Here is a 22,848-nt window from a genome sequence, read left to right as displayed (position 1 = left end):
AGGTCCCTTCCAACTCTACCATTCTATGATTCTATGAAGTCTGTGTGTAATCAGTATAGATTTGATACTGAAAGCAGTAGGACTCTATGAGCTGTCCAAGACCAAAGGTGTAGAGGAGGAAGAGCAGGGATCCTAGATCTGAAGCTTGGGGGATGCCAACAGATAGGGATGAGATGAGGAGGTGGTGTGTTAGTGGGAGACTTTAAAGGTCCGGTCTGTATGGTAGGAGGAAATCCAAGATAGGGCCAAGTTTGTGATGCCAAGAGATCAGAGAATTTGTAGTAAGAGCGAATGGTCCACTGTGTCGAAGGCAGAGGACAGGTGCAGGAGGAGGAGGACAGAGTAGTGTCACTTGAATTTGGCAGGCAGTTGGTCATTATTGACTTTATTCAGGGCAATTTCAGTGAAATGATGTGGTTGGAAGCCAGATTGTAAGTGGTTGAAGAGGGATTGGTAGTAGAAGTGGGAGGTTAGTTCAAATGGATGTGTTGTTCTAGTTGTTTTGAGGTATATGAGAGAAGTGATATGGAGAGATAGCCAGACAAGGAGGAGGGATCAAGAGAAGGCTTTTTGAGGATGGGCGTGATCGAGGCATGTTAGAAGAATAAGGGAAACTACTGGTGACAGATCGAAGAGATGGGTTAAGGTTGGGATTAAGACTGTGGTGAGTTTTTGGTTGATATGGGATGGGATCAGGTCAAGTACATAAGTCTGGAGATGTGATCTGGAGAGTAAATAGGAAAATTGATCTTCCATAATGGAGTAAAAGCAGGTTTTGCAAGAGTAGGGCTGACTACTTATTAGGAGTGGATGTGGGGACTTTAGGCAAAAGCTTTGTCTGATGTTATCAATCGTCTACTGGAAAAAAGAGGCAAAGTCTTCAGCTGAGATGAAAAGAGAGGGATGGGTTGTTGAGGATGGAGGAGACATTTGGAAGTATTAAATAGCTGTTTAGCGATGTGAGACAGGGAGGATATGAGAGATGAGAAGTATGCTTGTTTTCCTGTAGTGAGTGTGGATTTAAAGGTAGTAAGGTACTCTTTGATTGTGATGAAGTGCTCTTTGGAAGGGCATCTTTTCCATCTCAGCAACCCTGGAGGCCCATCTCAGTTCTATAGTAAGGCTGCCTGATGATTGTACAACCTTTGTTATGTGTGAAGAGTTTGACTCATTCAAGAGCTGCAGTTGTTGTGGTGTTATATAAAGTGGCAACAGCATCTGCATTGTGTAAGGAACTTATATTTGCAAGAGCGAGAAGGGATTCAGAGAGCGAGTGTAGATCAAGGTGTTTGAGATTTCTGCGAGGGTGTGCAAGTTCGTGAATTGGGAATTGTGCACCTGGAGCATAAAGGGAAGGGTATGTAAGTAGGTTGTGGTCAGAAAGAAGGAGAGGTGAGTTAGAAAGGTTAGATAGGAAACAGAGACGCGGGAAATGATGTTCAGTGAGTGGCCTTCTTTGTGAGTGGCAGCGGAAGAACTTTGAGCAAGGCCGAAGTAGGAAGTGAGAGATAAAAGCTTACCAACAGCTGAGTGAGATTTGTCAATGGTGATATTGAAGTCGCCCGTGATGATAGTGGGAATGACAATGGAAAGGAAGTTAAGTGACCAGGTGGTGAAGTGATCGAAGAAGGTGGTGGCTGGTCTTGGGGGTTCGAGAGGTAGTAGATGTGCACACAATGCACCTTAAAAGAAGGGCGAGTAGTAGAGGGCAGCTGTGGAATTTTTTGTAAAGGAGCAGTTATTTCACAGGAGAATACCAACTCCACCATGCTTGCTGCTTGGGACTTGAGTGTGGGAAACGTGAAATCCACCATAAGTGCACTTTGAAAGGCTGTGTCAGAGGTGGTGAGCTCGTTTTCTGTGATACAGAAGAATGAAAGTTTTTTACTAAAGAAAATATCATGGATATAGGAAAGTTTGTTGCAGACAGAGCAAGAGTTTGATAGGGTTCCTGTTAAAGGCAAAGCTTCCAACCATCCCGGATTGGGCGGGACAGTCCCGTTTTTGATGGCATGTCCCGCTGTCCTGGTCGGTAGCTTTTTTTTCCCGCATTTCACTGAGCCGCACTCCCGCAATGGCATCGCCGATCACCATCGCTGGGTTGTTCAGTGCAGACAGGACCTATGATGAGGTCACAGGAGGGGAGGAGTCAGGAGGTCACATGATCAGGGGACTCCATTTGAGGCCACTAAAATGGGACCCCTGACTCCTCCCCTCATGTGACCTCATCACAGGTCCTGTGCGCACAGCCCTCGTGTCTGCAGGACTCTGCTGTGCTGGTTGCCATGGTTCTGCATGAGGGGAAGTTTATGTGTGGATTCAGGAGGGGTTTTCTGTGTGGATGTAGCAGAGCCGAGCATGTACAAAGTGTACAGAGCAGAGGTAAGCGTGTACAAGGTGTACGGAGCAGAGGCGAGCGTGTACAAGGTATACGGAGCGGAGCCGCGTGTGTACGAGGTGTATGGAGCAGAGGCGAGTGTGTACGAGGTGGGCGGAGCAGAGGCAAACCTGTACGAGGTGTACAGAGCAGAGGCAAGCATGTACGAGGTGTACGGAGCAGAGGCGAGCGTGTACGAGGTGTACGGAGCGGAGCATCACATGTTCCAGGTGTACAGAGCAGAGCCATGTGTGTACGAGGTGTACAGAGCAGAGCCGAGCGTGTACGAGGTGTGCGGAGCAGAGCCGTGCATGTACGAGGTGTACGGAGCGGGCCGCATGTGTACGAGGTGTACGGAGCGGGGCCGCATGTGTACGAGGTGTACGGAGCAGGGCCGCATGTGTACAAGGTGTACGGAGTGGAGCCATACGTGTTCGAGGTGTACGGAGGACAGCCACGTGTGTAGGAGGTGTATGGAGCACAGTCGAGCGTGTATGAGGTGTGCGGAGCAGAGCCGTGTGTGTACGAGGTGTACGGAGCGGAGCCGCGTGTGTGCGAAGAGGAGCTGCGTGTGTACGAGGTGTGTGGAGTGGAGCCTCGTGTGCACGAGGTGTGCGGAGGGGAGCCGCATCTGTACAGAGCAGAGCCGCATGTATTCGAGGTGTACGGAGCGGAGCCGCTTGTGTAGGTGGTGTATGGAGTGAAGCCGTGTTTGCACGAGGTGTACGGAACAGAGCCCTGTGTGTACAAAGTGTACAGAGCAGAGCCACATGTGTACAAGGTGTATGGATCAGAACCGCGTGTGTGCAAAGTGTATGGAGCAAAGCCGCAGAGTGAAGTCATGTGTGTATAAGGTGTACAGAGCGTAGCCACACGTGTTCGAGGTGTAAGGAGGAGAGCCACGTGTGTACGAGGTGTGTGGAGCACAGCCGAACGGGTACGAGGTATATAGAGCGGAGCTGCATGTATACAAGGTGTGTGGAGCGGAGCCGCGTGTGTACGAGGTGTGTGGAGCGGAGCCGCATGTGCACGAGGTGTGCGGAGTGGAGCCGCGTGTGCACGAGGTGTGCAGAGGGGAGCTGCGTGTGCACGAGGTGTGCAGAGGGGAGCTGCATGTGCACGAGGTGTACGGAGTGGAGCCGTGTTTGCACGAGGTGTACGGAACAGAGCCCTGTGTGTACAAAGTGTACAGAGCAGAGCCGCGTGTGTACGAGGTGTATGGATCAGAACCGCGTGTGTACGAAGTGTATGGAGCAAAGCCGCATGTGTGCAAGGTTTACGGAGTGAAGCCATGTGTGTATAAGGTGTACAGAGAGTGGCTGCATGTGTACAAGGTGTGGAGCAGTGTGCGTGCGAGGTGTACGCAGCGGAACCATGTGTGTACGAGGAATACAAAGGGGAACCATGTGTGTATGATGTGTCACGGATCCAACAGGACAGTCTCGATTTTGAGAGTCTGCCCCGGCCGGGAGCTTACTTTTCCCGCGGACACAGGAGTGCAAGGCGGAGCCCCGAGGAGCACTTTAAAATTCACACGTGGTGTTCCACCGGAAGCGATGTGCTAGAAGTTGACCAGAAATGATGTAATTTCGGGAGGAGACTGTGACTGAACCATGGATGCACTTCAGGGAATGCTTCAGATCCATCACCGTGTCCTTCTCCGATAGCGCGGACAGCATGATCACTTTGGTCTCGGGGATGTCAGCCATGTGAGCAGATCATGATATGTCCTGCATCGGGAGGCTCAGGTGTGCATTACAATGGGAGCTGGGCTGCTATAGTATCTTTATAGAATCTTTCTCTCTCTGTTTCTTTCTTTCTCTCTCTAATCTGTCTTTTTCCTCTTTCTTTCTCTCTCTTCTTTCTTTCCCTGCTTCCTTTCTCTCTCTGTTCTTTCTTTCCCCTCTCTAATCTTTCTCACTGTTTCTTTCCTCTCTTTCTCTCTTCTTTCTTTCTGCTTTTTCCCCTCTTCCTTTCTCTCTCTGTTCTTTCCCCACTTCCTTTCTCTGTCTGTTTGTTCTTTCTCTCCCTCTGTTCTTTTTTTCTCTCTCTGTTCTTCCTTTCTTTTTCTTTCTATCTGTTCTTTCTGTACCATCTTTCTTTCTTTCTTTCTTTCTTTCTTTCCCATCTCTGTCTCTGTTCTTTCTTTCCCCTCTCTCTCTGTTCTTTCCTTCTTCCCCCTCTTTTTTTTCTCACCCTCTCTGTTCTTTCTTTCTCTCTCCCTCTCTGTTCTTTCCCCTTTTTTCCTGTTATTTTTTTCTGTCCACTATTTCTCTATCTGTTCTTTTTCTTTCTCTATTTCCCCTCTTTCTTTCTCTCTCTGTTCTCTTTCTTTCTTTATTCTTTCTTTCACCTTTCTCTGTTCTTTTGCTCTGTTCTTTCTTTCTCTCTCTAATCTCTCTTTTTTTCTTTCTTTCCTTATCTCTCTAATCTTTCTCTCTGTTCTTTCTTTCTCTCTCTGTTCTCTTTATTTCCCTCTCTGTTCTCTTTCTTTCCTCTTTCTTTCACTCTGTTCTTTCTTTCTCCCGTTCTCTGTCTTTCTCTCTGTTCTTTCTTTCACCTCTTTCTTTCTCTCTTCCTCTTTGTTCTTTTTTCCCCCTCTTTCTTTCTCTCTCTCTCTGTTTTTTCTCTCTGTTGTTTTTTTTCTGTCCCCTTTTTCTCTCTGTTCTTCCTTTCTCTCTGTTACTTTCTCTCTGTTCTCTCTTTATTTCCCCTCTTTCTTTCTTTCTCTCTCCTTTCTCTCTGTTTTCTTTTTTCTCTCTGTTCTTTCTTTTCCTCAGTACCGGTCAGTGTACCCACAGTACCACCACTGTGCCCTCAGTACCAGTCAGTGTGATCAGCAGTGCTATATGAATGTGGTTGGGGCATGGACATGGGTGTGACTAGCTGTGAAATGGGTGTGGTCAGGGGCGTGGCCTAAAATTTGCCACAACACGATGTGCGCGCCGCAGCTCTTGTCCCTCTTTCCCTTCATGAAAATTTGGGAGGTATGATTAAAGGGACTGGGGAAGCAGGGGCTGGGCAAATGGCTATAAGGTTAGAAAAGATTGGAAATTTCTGATCAATCAATGGAGGGAGAGATTCCCAGTTCATTGCTAGGTGTAGGGATTAGGGGGATTAGCAGGAAGTGGAGGACTATAGGGGTGATAGTGAAAAGAAACAGAAACATTCTTTACTGTGATTATGTATCCAGTGCAATTTTATTAAATAGAGATGACCAATAAAGTATATGAAAATAATTGTTTCCATGTCACTGATGTGTAATGCCTTTAAAGAGTAACAAAACTTTTTTCATCAGTTTTTTTCAGTTAGGATTTTTTTAATATACTCCACTACTTTCATTTCCTTTGAAAAGAGCAGCAGTTCTAAGCAGCTTCTAAACAAGCATGAACTAGGCAGTTAGAACAGCACTTTCAGCATAGTTTTTGAGTAGGTAGAAAACAAAATAAGGAAATAGACTGTATTACAAAGAGTAACAACTTTGCAGCGGCTGATCAATAACTAACGCAAAATGAGTTACTTTTTAAATATTGAACTAAAATGAAAAGCAAAGTTTTGATGGAAAAATAACGCATCATGGATTACTGTTTTTCATGTCATTACTGAATTTTCAATGAAAGCTGCAATCAAATCACTAATACAAATGTGAAGAGAACTAAAAACAGGTAAATAATAAAGTCTTTGTATTTAGAAAAGCTTAACTAGGAAATGGATAATGTTTTACAATGAGGTGTTGTAGTAGCAGAGTAGATTTGTGAAGACAGACTGGCTTTTTAAATTGTGAGGTTTTGGCTCTCACAACGGAATTTGTTCTCACTGTATCTATTTATGTTCTGCTCATTCTCAGCTCCGTTTGCTGTGTGCGCTGTGTCTGAAGATTGATGAACCATGTGGACACTGCAGGAGCTCAGTCAGTCATGAGTTAAGCTTGTTGTCTGGGTACAACTGGGAAGGACAGAGGTTATTTAATGTGTAACCATCATTTTTAATTTTTCTTCACAAATCAATAGTACACGTGAATATAAGAAACTTTGTAATATATCTTTTCAAAAAAATAAGCTTTTTTCTTCCATGACTGATCATTCATTCTAAAAATTATCATTTCACAGGTAAAATCTGTGTTCAGTGAATACTGACTTTCCCATTAATAAGATAGGTGATGGCAGTTAGTGATAATAAATTTCTATTGAGAACGGTAACTGTCGTTTCAAGAAAACTTGCAGCAGAATATATTTTAGTGCTACAAATGACCCAAAACAATTTTTCAGGATAAAAATCTCAAAGATAACTTGAACAACAAAAAAAAGAAGGTTTGTGAGAATATCACCACCTAGAGCATAATCCACAGAATAAAAATGTTTATTAATGTATAGTACCAATAAATATCAGAACTACAAAGTGCCAAATGACCAGAGACATGTTAGCTCCATATAAAAGCCATTAAAAAATAACAAGATTCCATAATTGATAAGTGAGCTACTGTTGACCACTCCCACCTTCCTATATAAGGTCACCTGGTACACCAGCTTCCTTTTGCTACCAACCGTGGTGAAGACTGGACCTACCTGGTGCAGTGGTGGTTCAGCTTATCAGGAGCAGTTGTGCTTCAGCTGAATGCTGATCTGGTGCCTTACTCTGCTGTTCGAAGCATTGGCAGCAAAGAAAGCTAATTTTTATTTTTTAGTTTATTTAACCCCGAGGGGTCTGCATTATCTTTCCTTGTGTGTTATTGGTGCAGTACACTTTTTCCCTGTCTCACATCCTGGGGAGGGGGTTGGAGGTTTAGCTCAGGGCTAAACAGGAACTAGGGACAGGTTGGGGACTTGGGCCTCACTACCATCAAGTGTACCCCCAAGCTAAGGAAAGTCAGGGCACCCCCTTAGCCAGAGGGGCAGTTCAGGGGCCCTGGTTCCTCATCCCCTGTTTTCCCACTACTGCCTCGTGACACTAACTAACCATCTCCTACCAAATAAAAATTTTACAATATATGACAGGGAAAGATCAGTCCAGGTAGAAACAGAAGCAAATGTCTCTGGCAAGATGTTAAAGGGAACCTGTCAGATTGTTGACTCACTTAGCATGTCATCACACCCATGTGGTCATGATAACATGGCTTACAAGCACCTACATCATCTCCAGTGATTTACATACCTTGCCAATGTGCGCAGCTCTTTTCCCTCATTGCATTGATCCTCTGTAGTCAGGTGTATGTGTGTCGGCTTTAGAGAGGAGCACTGCTCTTGATCACAAATTTTCTGCACTTCTGATAATGCGCAGTGCGCCTCTCTGAAGGCGGCACACATAAACCCAGCTTCAGAGGATCAATGCAGTGAGGGAAAGAAGCCGTGCGCATGCGCGAGGTATGTATAGTGCTGGAGATGATGCCGACACTTGAAAGCCATGTTATCGCTCCCTCAGGGGCATGACAACATGTTACGAGAGGCGACTAGTCTGACAGGTTCCCTTTAAGATCTTACCAGAGACATTTGCTTCTACCTGGACTTATCTTTCCCTCTCATATATCGTAAAATCTGTATTCCGTAGGAGATAACGCCCCATCGACTAGTCAAAGGCCTCATTTACATATCAGAAACAGGCTTTAGAAATTCATTTTAGAAAGAACTGTTTATGTGTGTGATGTAACAAAGGCAGGGCCGGACTGGCCATTTGGTAATTCTGGCAAATGCCAGAAGGGCCTGTCTGGTCATGGGCTGCTTTGGCTGCTACATTATTAACAGAATTGATGTTCTCAAAACACCCATACTGCTATGAGTTGTGACGGAGCACAGAGTCACCAAAACTCCATCACTTATCCCAGCACGTCATGGGAATCAATAATATTGGTCTTGTAGTAAAGCTTGCTTTCCTCCTTCCAGGGTAATATTAGTAATATATTTCATCTGGTGCTTGGGGACGGGAATAACATGGGCCTGTGTGATTTTAAATGCAAGGGCTGAATTTCAGTCCCAGTCCGTACCTGAACAAAGGGACTGTTAGGCAGAATATTTACATATGTAGACACAACTACTTCTGTTTTTTTTGGCACGGGGTACCTTACAGGTTCTCTTTAATGCTCACCAGGTGAGGTGGATCCTCTAAGCATGAGGTCTGGGTTGGCACATGAACCCCGGTGTTGATGCATCAAGCAAGAAGGCATGTGGGCAGCAAGAACTGTAAAGGCTCACCAGGAATCTCAGAATCAGCACAATGGATGAAGTGGAATCCAGCAGGAATGAATTCAACAATGAACACTGAACACAAGCAGCCAGATGGTGGATCACACCAAACATAGAACTAGGAGTGTAAGAGCCAAGACAAAGGTGTGTGTGTCAATGGGCCTTTAATAGGTTTAGGTAGATGATGTCATTGATCCATGCTGGGTAACTTGCAAAACCCATTGTGGAGCACAACAGAGGGCAGCAGCCTCAGGGGAAGGAAGTGGAGACTGGCATTCCCGGGACAGGTATGTAATATAAGATATTTTACAGATTTTTAAGTGTACTATTGATCTATGAAATCAAAATTATTACAACAGTTACTCTTTCTGTTTCCTGTAATCTGTAACAGCCCCATCTACCATGTGCCATTTATAATACTACAAAATTTACACTTCTAATATACACTAATGACCTCCCAGCAAGCCATATAGCTCCACCACTAGACAAAGTTTTCCTGTAGTCCTATATAAAATAAAACTATATTGTGTTTTCAACATGAATTATCCCAGACGACAAGCTCAGATCTATCACACATGTAACAATACGTATTTTAGTACCTCTCGTTGTTTCACCAAGAACGAGTCGATAAGATTCCTCTGGTCATTTCCATCCAGTTGTTCCCTCTGTTTGATGAAGTTCTCTTGAATGAATGCGTGCACTACATCTTGGTTCCTGAGCACCTTTTCAGTTACACTCGTAAACCAGCGCATCACAGATGGATATGTGTTATAAAGCTGCACAGAAAAAATAGATGGACTTTGTATTTCTAGTTCTAACCAGGAAAATTCCTAAAACCGTTATCTAAAACACAAACGTTCCACATATACACATGATAGCTGCTATTGTTTTTTGTTTTTTTTAACTTTAAAAATACCCTAGTCCATTGTGGAAATAAAAACCTTCAACTCATCTTGGTCCTAATGATTCTTCATTACAGCAGCGCAGCCTGATACCGTGTTATCTTCCAAATTGGTCAACTTATCCCAAATGACTGATATCAAGTGACAGATGGATTGGGCACTTTGGAGGATTTTTTTTCAATTTTTAAGGATGTCCAGCATCTTAAAGCGGCATTTATCCAGATTCCAGGGATCTGTGAATTTGACATAGCGGGGAAGTGAAGTTTCAGCATACTCAATCCTGTGTTTATGGAGGAGATAACTTGAGGAATCTGGCAGCAGCGTATTCCGCTGTTTCCTCTACACATCAGCTGAGTCAATTGTGAATATGTTGAAGTAGATTGGCTCATTTTGCTGTACACGGAGGTAGACACGGGAACACTGTCTCTTTAAGATCTTCACTGGTTGATTATAAACTAGCTGAAGAGTCTGCGCTGTCCGGGCATAGTAACTAACTACGGTTAGTTATAACAAATTATAATGATTATATCTATATATATATAAAGCTGAGTGTATAGCCCCGCCCACGCCACATAGCCACATTCACTATAATATCCCACATCATCCCGTCAGCCAGAGCTACCGGACTATTACCCCTAATATCCCATATTGTCCCGTCAGCCAGAGCCTCTGGACTACTACCCCTTATATCCCACATCATCCCGTCAGCCTGGGGTCAGAACCAGAGCGCTGAGTGGAATGGCCCTAGCTTCCATACCGGGGATCCCTTTAAGAGAGGCCTGGCGTCAGTACCAGAGCGCTGAGTGGATTTGCCCTGACTTGCATACCAATGATCCTTTTAATAGAATCCTGGGGTCAGATCCAGAGCACTGAGGGATTTACCCTAACTTCCATACTGGAGATCCCTTTAAGAGAGGCCTGGGGTTAGAACCAAAGCGGATTTGCCCTGACTTCCATACCAATGATGCCTTTAAGAGGGAAGATGTGCCTATGGGTTGGAGGATGTGTGATGTGTATATGGGCACGGGAGGGGGGATTCATTTTTGTGCTTTCTGCTCCTTTCTGGGGGGCAGACAATGGCTGGAAGCTTATGTTTCTGGGGATGCTAGATTTCTCCCAACCAGTCAGTGTCTGCTGAGGTGTTTTCTGGAGAGGGAAAACTGTTGCTCATAGCAACCAATCACAGCTCAGCTTCTTTTAAACAGCTCTGGTGAAATGAAAGATGCTTCGTGATTGGTTGGTGCCACACACACACATTCAGTTTTATATATAGAGATGCGGCATAAACTAAAACCATGGTGAAGTAAAAATAAACACGGCCTTTGGGGCAAAAACAGGAAACCAAAACAAAGTGGTAAGACAAAGCACAGTCCTTGTGATAGTGGGAATCCACCCTCTCAGGGTTAGCAAAAACGCAAGGTACAGGTTAGCATAAGCAAAGTCTTTTCTGGAGTTAGCCTCTCCAGACACACTTAACACTGAATGCCTCAGGACCCTGACTATTTAAACCCCAGACCACACCCTTTGGTGCAGATAAGGTGGACAACCTCCTACCCGCTCTGTGGTTGTCCACAAAAACCCAGCCCTTAAAATAGTGTGCTGGACAAACTTCTGAGTTTCAAATCACTGAAGCTAATAGCCTCAGTGAAACGATTTGTATAGCAAAAGATGCAGCCAGCAAGTGTAACAATCTCTCTTAATCGTATGCATCAGCGTGATAAATTGCATATTCGACTCACAGACTGATATTGCACATATTCTAAATAAAATACATGATAAATATAGATATTTAAAATGATGAAAAATTATTAAAATTATAAAAAATTATTTTAGCTACACCTGTTGTAGGGAATTAGAAAATTAAAACATCTATGTGGGGGCCTTTCACTAATTACTCAGGGTGGAAAGAAGCTATTTCCAATAAAATGGGAGTGGAAACCAGCATTTAGTCAACACACCCCTTTTATTGTTAGGGAGGTTGTTACACTTGCAGGCTGCACCATTTGCTATACAAGTCCCAACTCAGAGTACTTTTTTTGTCTTGAAAATATTATTTCAATAAACATACATTTTAATGATTTTCATTTGGCATTGATTCATCTGCGATTCTACAGATATGCCTTTTTTATCTATCCTTCACACTCTATTTAATTCCATATGTTTTCGCTTTTTCATTGATTTGGGCCCATCTGTTGTAATACACAATAATAGGGAGCAAGTCAATAAATAGGTGGCTCACTCAGATGGACCATAGGAAAGATATATATCATTGTACCGTGTTAGCCAGTAGATAGAAAAATATTCAGAATTGAGAGTCCTCAGTGGTTGATACCTTTTAATAGCTAACTGAAAATGATTTTAACACATTGCAAGCTTTCGAGACTACTCAGGTCTCTTCATCAGGCATAGACTAATACAACATCTGAAGAATCACATATTTATACACAAGGCAGCACAGAAATAACGCAATAGATAAGACAAGTGATGTGAAGCAGAATTATCATTATAGGAGAGGGATAAACATAAATATTGGAACAGTTCATAGATAAGGAGCGTGAAAGTTTTATTGCCCTCTGATTGGGGTCAGGTTCTGTGTTGTGATGACCCCAGAATGTCTGAAGAGCAAATTCCTTAATTGATGTGAAAAGACATAAATCCATGCGACACGTTCATTCCTGCACTGAGTGTTTCAAAAGTTGTCATAAATTTGTACTCTGACATTTTTCTGTCTCTCTTAGGCTAGTTTCACACTAGCGTTTATTTCCTGCAGCGCACGGCGCTGCTAAGCCCCGCCCCCTCCCGGATCCCTGCCCGCCCCATCCGGTCATCGCCGCCTACTAGCGCACATGGGCGCTTGTGGTCTGCGCACCCTATCTTTAGCATAGGGTGCACAGATCGTGCGCTGGCTGTGCGATAGCAGGATTTTGCCGTGCGCTGCTCACTTTTGAAGCTGCGCCCGTGTGCGCCGAATGCAGCATGCTGCATTTCGGCGCGCTCGGCACACCTTCAAAAGTGCGCAGCGCACGGCAAAATCCTGCTAGCACACGGCCAGAGCACGATCTGCGCACCCTATGCTAAAGATAGGGTGCAATAAAAAACAAATCTGAACTGAGAAAAGTAAGTTAATGTGTATGCACAATGTAAGTGCATATTAACACATGACCATTAACCAGAGAAAACAAAAAACACAAATATCCTGAACTAAAAAGTAAAAAATATACTGCAAATAATGCATAAAGGTAATAATAATAATAATGGTATTTAGTAAACATAATTTTGATCAAAATAATGTACAAGCCATCCCGCCACGTCACGGCAACCCTTGTGGGACAGTCCCTACTCTAGTATTTAAAACCTCACATCACAAGGGTTGCCGTGACGTGGCGGGATGGCTTGTACATTATTTTGATCAAAATTATGTTTACTAAATACCATTATTATTATTATTACCTTTCTGCATTATTTGCAGTATATTTTTTACTTTTTAGTTCAGGATATTTGTGTTTTTTGTTTTTTCTAAAGATAGGGTGCGCAGATCGCAAGCGCCCATGTGCGCTAGTAGGCGGCGATGACCGGATGGGGTGGGCAGGGAGCCTGGAGGGGGCGGGGCTTAACGGCACCATGCGCTGCAGGAAATAAACGCTAGTGTGAAACTAGCCTTAGACTTGAAGTTACCTTTTAATACATGTAATTTAATGTCCATCATGCTATGACCAGGGATGCAAAAATGTTTTTCAACAGGTAGATCCATTCTTTCTTTTATTGTGTGATGATGAGAATTCTTGCTCTCAGTTTTTGCCCTGTCTCCCCCACATACACACCTCCAGTTGGACATTTAGTACAAATAGTTAGGTATTCCACATTAGATGTGATGCAGCTGAAAGTACCTGGGATCTTGTAGTCCTGATGTGAGTGGGGGATCTTTATCTTTGTCCATGGTCATTATTAGTGGACAGGTTTTACATTTTTTCTGGTTGCAAGGAAAGGTTCCTGCAGCTGTTGGAGAGGACAGGGAGTTTCTGACAATGATGCTTCTTAGATTTGGGGGCTGCCTAAAACACAGAAGTGGGGGGTCTGGAAATATGGATTGTAATTAAGCACCTTTTTGTAGTAAAGGTTGCAATTTCCATGCAGCTCCCCTTAGCACTTCCAGATTTGGGTTGCTGGTGACCACTAGAGGCACTCGGTTATTTTCATCTTTAGCTTTGTAATCTAGCAGGTGATTCCTTGATATTCTGGTGGATCTTCTAATTTGGTTTTCAATTGCTCTTGGATGGTAGCCCTGATTCAAAAAGGTCTTTCTTTGTCTCTATCCAGGGGGTTGGAACATATACGATTGTATCTGATGGCTTGGCTGTAGACAATAGAGTTTTTGATGCATTTTGGATGGAAACTGTCCCATTTAAGGTATGTTGGACGGTCGATTAGCTTCTGATACAGGAATGTCTCTATTTCATTGTTCTTTAGCTTAATGATGGTGCCTAAAAAGTTAATTTCAGTGCTGGAATAGTTGAGTGTTAAGTTGACGGTGGAATGAAATTGATTAAACTGTTTGTGGAACGTCTAAAGCTGTTGCTGAAAATATGTCACAATCCGGGGTATGACATTTAGTTCAAACAATTCTGCCTGAGAAACTGCTGCATCCAGACCCCTCAATTTATTGGGACATCTGGCTCCTCCCACCAGTCTGGTTGTGCCTGAAATGTTAATCCTCATAAAAAACTATTGTCTACAGCCAAGCCATCAAATACAATCGTATATGTTCCAACCCCATGGATAGAGACAAACACTCAGCGGCAGCGCTTCAGGGCAGAGCGTGCAGAGTTTTTACACCTTTTGCAAGCCCCAGGGAGGCATGCTAATGAGAGGACGGTTCCAACATACATCACCCGCTCCACTAGGACTTTGCCAACTAAGATGGAAGTTACAACTAATTCATCCCAGTAAGTCCCGTACTCTGAACAGTGCTTCTGTCTATGTGGTATTATGTAAAATAATTCTAGTGGTTGACGGTCTTTACTCTAACAGGATTCACTCAATATTTATATTGTACAGTATCGCGGTAGTTTTTTTGCATTGATATAAACTTGAATATCAGTTTAAGCTTTGGTACCTCAAAGTAACTCCCTTTTACTCTTTTACTCTAGGATGGGAAATCTTGAAAAATGAAATTCTCAATGCACAGTTGTTAACAATTCTGAAAAGAGGGAAGAATAGGAAGCATTTAAGGAAACCAGGATGGATGAACACAGAACTTAAGCACATGCTAAAAAGGAAGAAAAAAATGTTTATAAAATGGAAAGAGGGAGGCATATCTAAAGAAGAATATAATGCTGTCTGCATAACCTGAAGGGCACAAATCAGATTAGCTAAAGCTGAAAATGAACTGAGGCTTGCAAGAGATGTCAAAAGCAATAATAAAGGATTTTGGGGATATGTCAAAAGTAAAAGAAAAGTCAAAGATGCTATAGTATTTTTACAGGATGAAAATGATGAAATGGTAAGACAGGATGTTGAGAAGGCTGAACTTTTAAATTCCTATTTTGCATCTGTTTTCTCTCAGAAAGGAAATGCAACATCAACTGTTATTCACTGTCCTATTAAGGGAATAGAAGAATCCAGGATATCTATAAACAGAAAGATAGTGAGGAAACACTTAGCTAACCTAAATGAATTCAAGTCTCCAGGTCCAGATGAATTACACCCCAGAGTACTGAAGGAGATAGCAGAAGAAATTTTTGAACCCCTCTCCATAATCTTTGAAAATTCTTGGAGAACAGGAGAAGTGCCAGAAGACTGGAGAAGAGCAAATGTTGTTCCTATCTTCAAAAAGGGGAAGAAGGTGGACCCAGGCAACTATAGGCCGGTGAGTCTGACTTCTATACCAGGAAAGATCTTTGAACAAATTATTAAACAACATGTATGTCAATACCTGGATAAGAATGAAGTGATTAAACAGAGTCAGCATGGGTTTGTAACTGATAAGTCATGTCAGACTAACTTAATTTCCTTCTATGACGGTATCACTGATTGGGTGGATCAAGGAAATGCTGTAGATATAGTATATCTTGACTTCAGCAAAGCATTTGACAAAGTCTCTCATACAATCCTTATTGAAAAAATGACTAAGTATGGAATGGACAAGGCAACTGTTAGGTGGATTCATAACTGGCTTAGTGATCGGACCCAAAGAGTGGTCGTAAATGGCTGCACATCCAGTTGGAAGAATGTCTCAAGTGGGGTACCACAGGGCTCTGTCCTGGGCCCTGTATTGTTCAACATCTTTATCAACGATTTAGATGAAGGAATTGAGGGTAAACTGATTAAATTTGCTGATGACACAAAGCTAGGAGGGATAGCTAATACTAGAGAGGAGAGAGAGAGGATTCAAAAAGATTTAAATAAACTGGAGAAGTGGGCAGCAACTAACAGAATGGTTTTTAACAGGGAGAAATGCAAAGTACTACATCTGGGCAATAAAAATGAAAAAAGCATATATAGAATGGGAGGAATAGGGCTAAGTGACAGCACATGTGAAAAAGACTTGGGTATACTAATAGATCACAGACTGAATATGAGTCAACAGTGTGATGCAGCAGCAAAAAAGGCAAATGCAATTCTAGGATGTATTAACAGAAGCATACAGTCTAGATCACGTGAAGTCATTATTTCCCTCTACTCCTCTTTGGTCAGACCTCATCTGGAATATTGTGTCCAGTTTTGGGCACCACATTTTAAAAAAGACATCAACAAACTGGAGCAAGTTCAGAAAAGAGCGACCAGAATGGTGACCGGTCTGCAAACCCTGTCTTATGAGGAAAGGTTGCAGGATTTGGGAATGTTTAGTTTGCAAAAGAGAAGACTGAGAGGAGACTTAATAGCTGTCTACAAATATCTAATGGGCTGTCACATTGTAGAAGGATCAACTTTATTCTCATTTGCACAAGGAAAGACTAGAAGCAATGGGATGAAACTGAATGGGAAGAGACACAGATTAGATATTAGAAAAAACTTTTTGACAGTTAGAGTGATCAATGAGTGGAACAGGCTGCCATGAGAAGTGGTGAGTTCTCCTTCAATGGAAGTCTTCAAACAGAGGCTGGACAGACATCAGACTGGGATGATTTAGCGAATCCTGCTTTGAGCAGGGGGTTGGACCAGATGGCCCAGGAGGTCCCTTCCAACTCTATGATTCTATGATTCTATGATTCTATGATTCTTATGACAGCTTTACAACCCCTTGGCATTCTATCCTGCTGCGTCATCAGGTAGTCATCTGGAATGGCTTCCAATGAATAGGTCTGTCTCATTAAGAATTTATTTGTTGAAGACCCAGCCTTCATAAAGTATCTGCAGCAATCAGGTGTGTTTTGCAGAGGCAATTTTGGTGCACAGTCCCTATTACATTACTTTACTTACCTATTAAATTACTTTTCTAAGTCATAATAAAATAAGAACCATTCAATTAAATTTAATTTGACAGGCCTTCATTGCTAGAGTTGAGCACATTTTTCAAAATTAGATTCCGATTACGATTGTTTTTGCAATATTTGCTGAACACAGTCGAACATCATTGGAGTAAATGGAAGTAGAAATGGATGAATATGTTCAGAACCGATCATTAAACATAAATTTGGCGCCAATAGGGTAAGAATATGGTACGAATATGGGAATATCAGATTTGGCAAACGATTCTGAACATATTCGCTCAACTCATTACCATAAAATATCAAGGTCAGTCAATCTAGAAAATTGCTAGAACCTTGAAGTTATCTTCAAGTGCAGTCATGAAAACCATAAATTTGTATCCAGGTGACAGTCCTAGGAAGGTAAGACAAATAATTAGCTTTGCTGCAGAGGATAAGTTAATCAGAGCTACCAGTCTCTGAAACTGCAAATTGATTGCTCCTCAGATACCGTTAACCCTCAACTGGTGAGGCGGGGTTTTTGTCACGCAACTCGTGATTTGGGGTTTCCTATACCCCAATGTTTAGAAATCTCATATTTTTACAGAAAATGGAAAAATCACGTTTGTTTTAATCATTTTCTTATTGGCGATTGATTACACATGAGTATAACAAATTTTTGACACTCAGATGTATCGGAAAATGTAATACTTTGATGATTCAATCCGAGGGCATTATGAAACAAAATTTGAAAAATGTGTAAAAAAGAATTACATGAGTGGTGATGTGGGGTTCAGCAAGGCCAAGACAGCACTTAGCCACAGCTAGCTCTGTTATGCATGGCCAGAAGAGAGAGGCCTTGACGACAATCTGTTGACAAGGAAGTGGATGGAAGCTGGTGAGACACGTATCCTCATGCCAGCTTTTTTCAATGAATGGCAGCTGAACAAAAATTCCCTAGGGTGTGGCAAACCCCACCTCACCAGTTCAGGGTTAGCATCAACTGTCCAGATTAGACTTCAAAAAGTGGCCTTTATGTTTGAATTGCTGCAAAGTAGCCACTGCATTGTATTTCAAACAAGAAGAGGAGACTTGTTTGTGAAGAATAACACAAGCACTGGACTTTGGATCAGTGTAAATATATTCTGTAATCTGTGGAGTCAGTATTTCAGATTTTTTGGTACCGACAGCCATGTCTTTGTTGTTTTGATGGTTTCTAGCTGTGCCATGCCCCTCAAGCAGCATAAAGCGTGACGGTGTGGGTGAGCTTTGTTTGTGACACTGATGATGATTTATTCCAAGCTCAAGCATACTTAGCCAGCATGGCTACCACACAATTCTGTAAAGACATGCCATTCTATCTGGTTTACACTTACTGAGACCACAATTTGTATTGCAACAAGACAAGGACCCAAAAGCACACGTACAGGGTATGTGAGGGCTATGTGGCAAAGAGAGAGAGGGATGGAGTGCTTTGATATAACCTCCACAAATCACCCGATCTCATTCCAATTGACTTGTTTTGCTGAGTTGAATGCAGAGTGAAGGCAAAGCAGCCAACAAGAGCTCAGCACCTCTGTTGACCTTTTTCAAGACTGTTGTAAAGCCATTCCAGGTGACACTTGATGAAGATTCTGGTATGTCAAGGGGTAAAGCTGTCATCAGAATAAAAGTTAGTACTTTAAGGAATTTTAGGTTAAATATAAATTCTGGCTTGACTTGTTTCTTTACTTATTTTTTCCAAAATAATTTCTTTGCTCCTTTGCTGCCATCAGTCAGAATTTATAATTGCACATTCCAATACAAACAAGGGGAAACATTGCTTGATGAGAATTCCAAATTATTGACTGGCAATGGACAACACACTTGAGAAATATGTTTGTAAAATTATTAATTTAAGAGTAGGGGCGCCTTATGGGTTGTGGTCTCACTAATCCCACATTACATATCTTGTGAATGACCTAAAATACTATTTTTCAAATACATTATGAGGTTAAGCTGCTCACCATAGCCATTGGGGAACCAGTTAAATGGAAATTTTCATTACTCATCTTTAGCAGTTTCAAAAGTGTTGGGTCTTCATAATCAAATCGCTTACTCAGTAAGATGGAAATGATTATATTAGCTACTGCAGAATTTATATTCATGATGTTATTGAAGGGTTCACCTGGAAAAACAGTGAGAAAACAAGAGTCATAATTGCAAAAAACAAAAAAGTCACAAGCACCTCTGAGCAGAACAAAGTAAGTAAGATGAGAGAGGCCTGTAATTGACCACACCTATGAGAGTCAAAATAAGAAAACCAATCCAGAAAATCACTTTGTCTAATTTGGCAAGATTTATGTTCCAAATTATGGAGGAAAATACATATTTAGTCACCTAAAAACATGCAAGATTTCTGGCTTTCACAGATCTGTAACTTCTTTAAGAGGCTCCTCTGTCCTCCACTCATTATCTGTAGTAATGGCACTTGTGAACTTATTATCAGTATAAAAGACACCTGTCCACAACCTCAAACAGTCACACTCCTAACTCAACTATGGTGAACACCAAAGAGCTGTCGAAGAACACCAGAAATTAAATTGTAGCCCTGCACCAGGCTGGGGAGACTTAATCTGCAATAGGCAAGCAACTTGGTGTGATGAAATCAACTGCGGGAGCAATAATAAGAAAACGGAAGACATACAAGGCCACTGATAATATCCCTTGATCTGGGGCTCCACACAAGAGCTCACCCCATAGGGTCAAAATGATTACAAGAACGCTATGCAAAAATTCCAGAACCACATGGGGGGACTTAGTGAATGACCTGCATAGAGCTGGGACCACTGTAACAAAGCATACCATCAGTAACACACTGCGCCACAAGGGACTCAGATCCTGTAGTACCAGACAGTGGATGACACATAATACCGTTTCACTTGCGGGCTCACCAATCTCATTAAGACCGTTCAAATTTGTTATTTGACCAACCTGAATTCATTTACCTATACTACAATTTAGTCGGAAGCATGCTTACCGAGTCATTAAAGAATATTTAGAATTGAGAGTCCTCAGTGGTTCATCAGGCATTGACTAATACAACATCTGAAGAATCACATATTTATACACAACACAGCACAGAAATAACGCAATAGATAAGACAAGTGATGTGAAGCAGAACTGTCATTATGGTAGAGGGCTAAACATAAATATTGGAGCAGTTTATAGATAAGGAGCGTGAAAGATTTATTGCCCTCTGATTGGGGTCTAGTTCTGTGTTATGACCCCAGAACTCTCAATTCTAAATATTCTTCTATCTACTGGCTAACACGGTACAAAGATATTTATCTTTCCTGTACTGAGTCATTAAAGTGCGATATCTACGAGATATGACCACAGTCCTCTGTTTTTTGTAGTGACTGCTAAAGGTCCTAGTGACCGAAACGTTTCTGTTATACTACAATTCTGGACTGAATAAAAGTTCATTTCTGCATCTTTAAGTTGAGCGCTGGGTTTATATTTCATTGTCATATGGTGTGTGAACTGACCTTGGCACCTCCCCCTGTGATGTATACGGTGTTTCTGTCTATGCACCCATAAGTTAGGCGGGCTCTCATCGCTTCAGAATCGTGGGGATAATATACAGTGGTGAAAAAAAGTATTTAGTCAGTCAGCAATAGTGCAAGTTCCACCACTTAAAAAGATGAGAGGCGTCTGTAATTTACATCATAGGTAGACCTCAACTATGGGAGACAAACTGAGAAAAAAAAATCCAGAAAATCACATAGTCTGGTTTTTTTTTCATTTTATTTGCATATTATGGTGGAAAATAAGTATTTGGTCAGAAACAAAATTTCATCTCAATACTTTGTGATATATCCTTTGTTGGCAATGACAGAGGTCAAACGTTTTCTGTAAGTCTTCACAAGGTTGCCACACACTGTTGTTGGTTTGTTGGCCCATTCCTCCATGCAGATCTCCTCTAGAGCAGTGATGTTTTTGGCTTTTTGCTTGGCAACACAGACTTTCAACTCCCTCCAAAGGTTTTCTATAGGGTTGAGATCTGGAGACTGGCTAGGCCACTCCAGGACCTTGAAATGCTTCTTACGAAGCCACTCCTTTGTTGCCCTGGCGGTGTGCTTTGGATCATTGTCATGTTGAAAGACCCAGCCACGTTTCATCTTCAATGCCCTTGCTGATGGAAGGAGGTTTGCACTCAAAATCTCACGATACATGGCCCCATTCATTCTTTCATGTACCCGGATCAGTCGTCCTGGCCCCTTTGCAGAGAAACAGCCCCAAAGCATGATGTTTCCACCACCATGCTTTACAGTAGGTATGGTGTTTGATGGATGCAACTCAGTATTCTTTTTCCTCCAAACACAACAAGTTGTGTTTCTACCAAACAGTTCCAGTTTGGTTTCATCAGACCATAGGACATTCTCCCAAAACTCCTCTGGATCATCCAAATGCTCTCTAGCAAACTTCAGACGGGCCCGGACATGTACAGGCTTAAGCAGTGGGACACATCTGGCACTGCAGGATCTGAGTCCATGGTGGCGTAGTGTGTTACTTATGGTAGGCCTTGTTACATTGGTCCCAGCTCTCTGCAGTTCATTCACTAGGTCCCCCCGCGTGGTTCTGGGATTTTTGCTCACCGTTCTTGTGATCATTCTGACCCCACGGGGTGGGATTTTGCGTGGAGCACCAGATCGAGGGAGATTATCAGTGGTCTTGTATGTCTTCCATTTTCTAATTATTGCTCCCACAGTTGATTTCTTCACTCCAAGCTGGTTGGCTATTGCAGATTCAGTCTTCCCAGCCTGGTGCAGGGCTACAATTTTGTTTCTGGTGTCCTTTGACAGCTCTTTGGTCTTCACCATAGTGGAGTTTGGAGTCAAACTGTTTGAAGGTGTGCACAGGTGTCTTTTTATACTGATAACAAGTTTAAACAGGTGCCATTACTACAGGTAATGAGTGGAGGAAAGAGGAGACTCTTAATGAAGAAGTTACAGGTCTGTGAGAGCCAGAAATCTTGATTGCTTGTTTCTGACCAAATACTTATTTTCCACCATAATATGCAAATAAAATGAAAAAAAAACAGACAATGTAATTTTCTGGAATTTTTTTTCTCAGTTTGTCTCCCATAGTTGAGGTCTACCTATGATGTAAATTACAGACGCCTCTCATCTTTTTAAGTGGTGGAACTTGCACTATTGCTGACTGACTAAATACTTTTTTTCCCCACTGTATGTGGCTTAGGCACACTGTGGGGCTCAGAAGGGAGGGGAGGCATTTGGATTTGGGAGCGCAGAATTTGCTGAATTTCTTCTGGTGGTAGCGGAGCCATTTTGCTATTCCAGAGCATTTGTACTACCAGCAACATGGAAGCTCCTTATATTTCCATTAACTGATGACAGACCTGAGTGGAGACTTGCTTTTTTTGTTGATTGAGGTGAAGCTTTCATTGGGAACATTTTACATAATGTTAGTGATAGCATTTATCCGGCGCGCTCTGCTGACCACTTACTTTGGGGTTTCCATCTAAATCACTGAGTAACGTGGTTCAGATGAAATCCCGAGGAATCCAATCATTATAATAAGGCAGCAGAGTTACTGTGGACTCCGTCTGGCCTCTGTTCAGCGGTGTTATTTCCAGAACTGCACAAAACTGTAGCCGACAGCACTTTTATGCAATCCTAAAAAGAGGGACACCGCCGGATCACAGGTCAGACGGCATCCACAGTGCCTCCACCTGTCTCATTATAGAGAATCTTCTGCCAGAGGTTCCTTTTGAATCATGTATTTCAGAGATTGACACAGAAATCCCGTTGCAAGCCCTCAGCACAAAGTGCAGGATCAATGTGCACCAAACCTTACTGCAGGTGAAGAATTGGTTTTAGTTATTCTTTACACCATTCCTCGTGTGGTATAAGTGATTAGGTGACTTTGTTCTTCGGGTCTGTGCGATTACAGTGATACTATATCAGGTTTTTATGCTTGGG

At 42.4% G+C, this 22,848-nt stretch overlaps 1 protein-coding gene across 1 annotated transcript in view; it reads right to left on the bottom strand.

Annotated features, from left to right (window-relative positions):
• Window positions 1-22,848, bottom strand: part of LOC141098584 (cytochrome P450 2K1-like) — a 187,872-nt gene that overhangs the window by 71,716 nt on the left and 93,308 nt on the right. The window contains exons 5-6 of the mRNA XM_073586494.1: window positions 18,868-19,028; window positions 9,153-9,329 (exon numbers count right to left, since the gene is read on the bottom strand). Coding sequence (XP_073442595.1) covers window positions 9,153-9,329; window positions 18,868-19,028 — 338 coding nt within the window. The remainder of the gene's footprint in view (window positions 1-9,152; window positions 9,330-18,867; window positions 19,029-22,848) is intronic.

Source organism: Dendrobates tinctorius, unplaced genomic scaffold (assembly GCF_039654945.1).
Source record: "Dendrobates tinctorius isolate UK_male_01 unplaced genomic scaffold, ASM3965494v1 ptg000093l, whole genome shotgun sequence".
Classification (NCBI taxonomy): Eukaryota; Metazoa; Chordata; class Amphibia; order Anura; family Dendrobatidae; genus Dendrobates; species Dendrobates tinctorius.
Note: the sequence above shows the minus strand (reverse complement) of the source record. Positions and strands in the feature narration are given on the sequence as shown.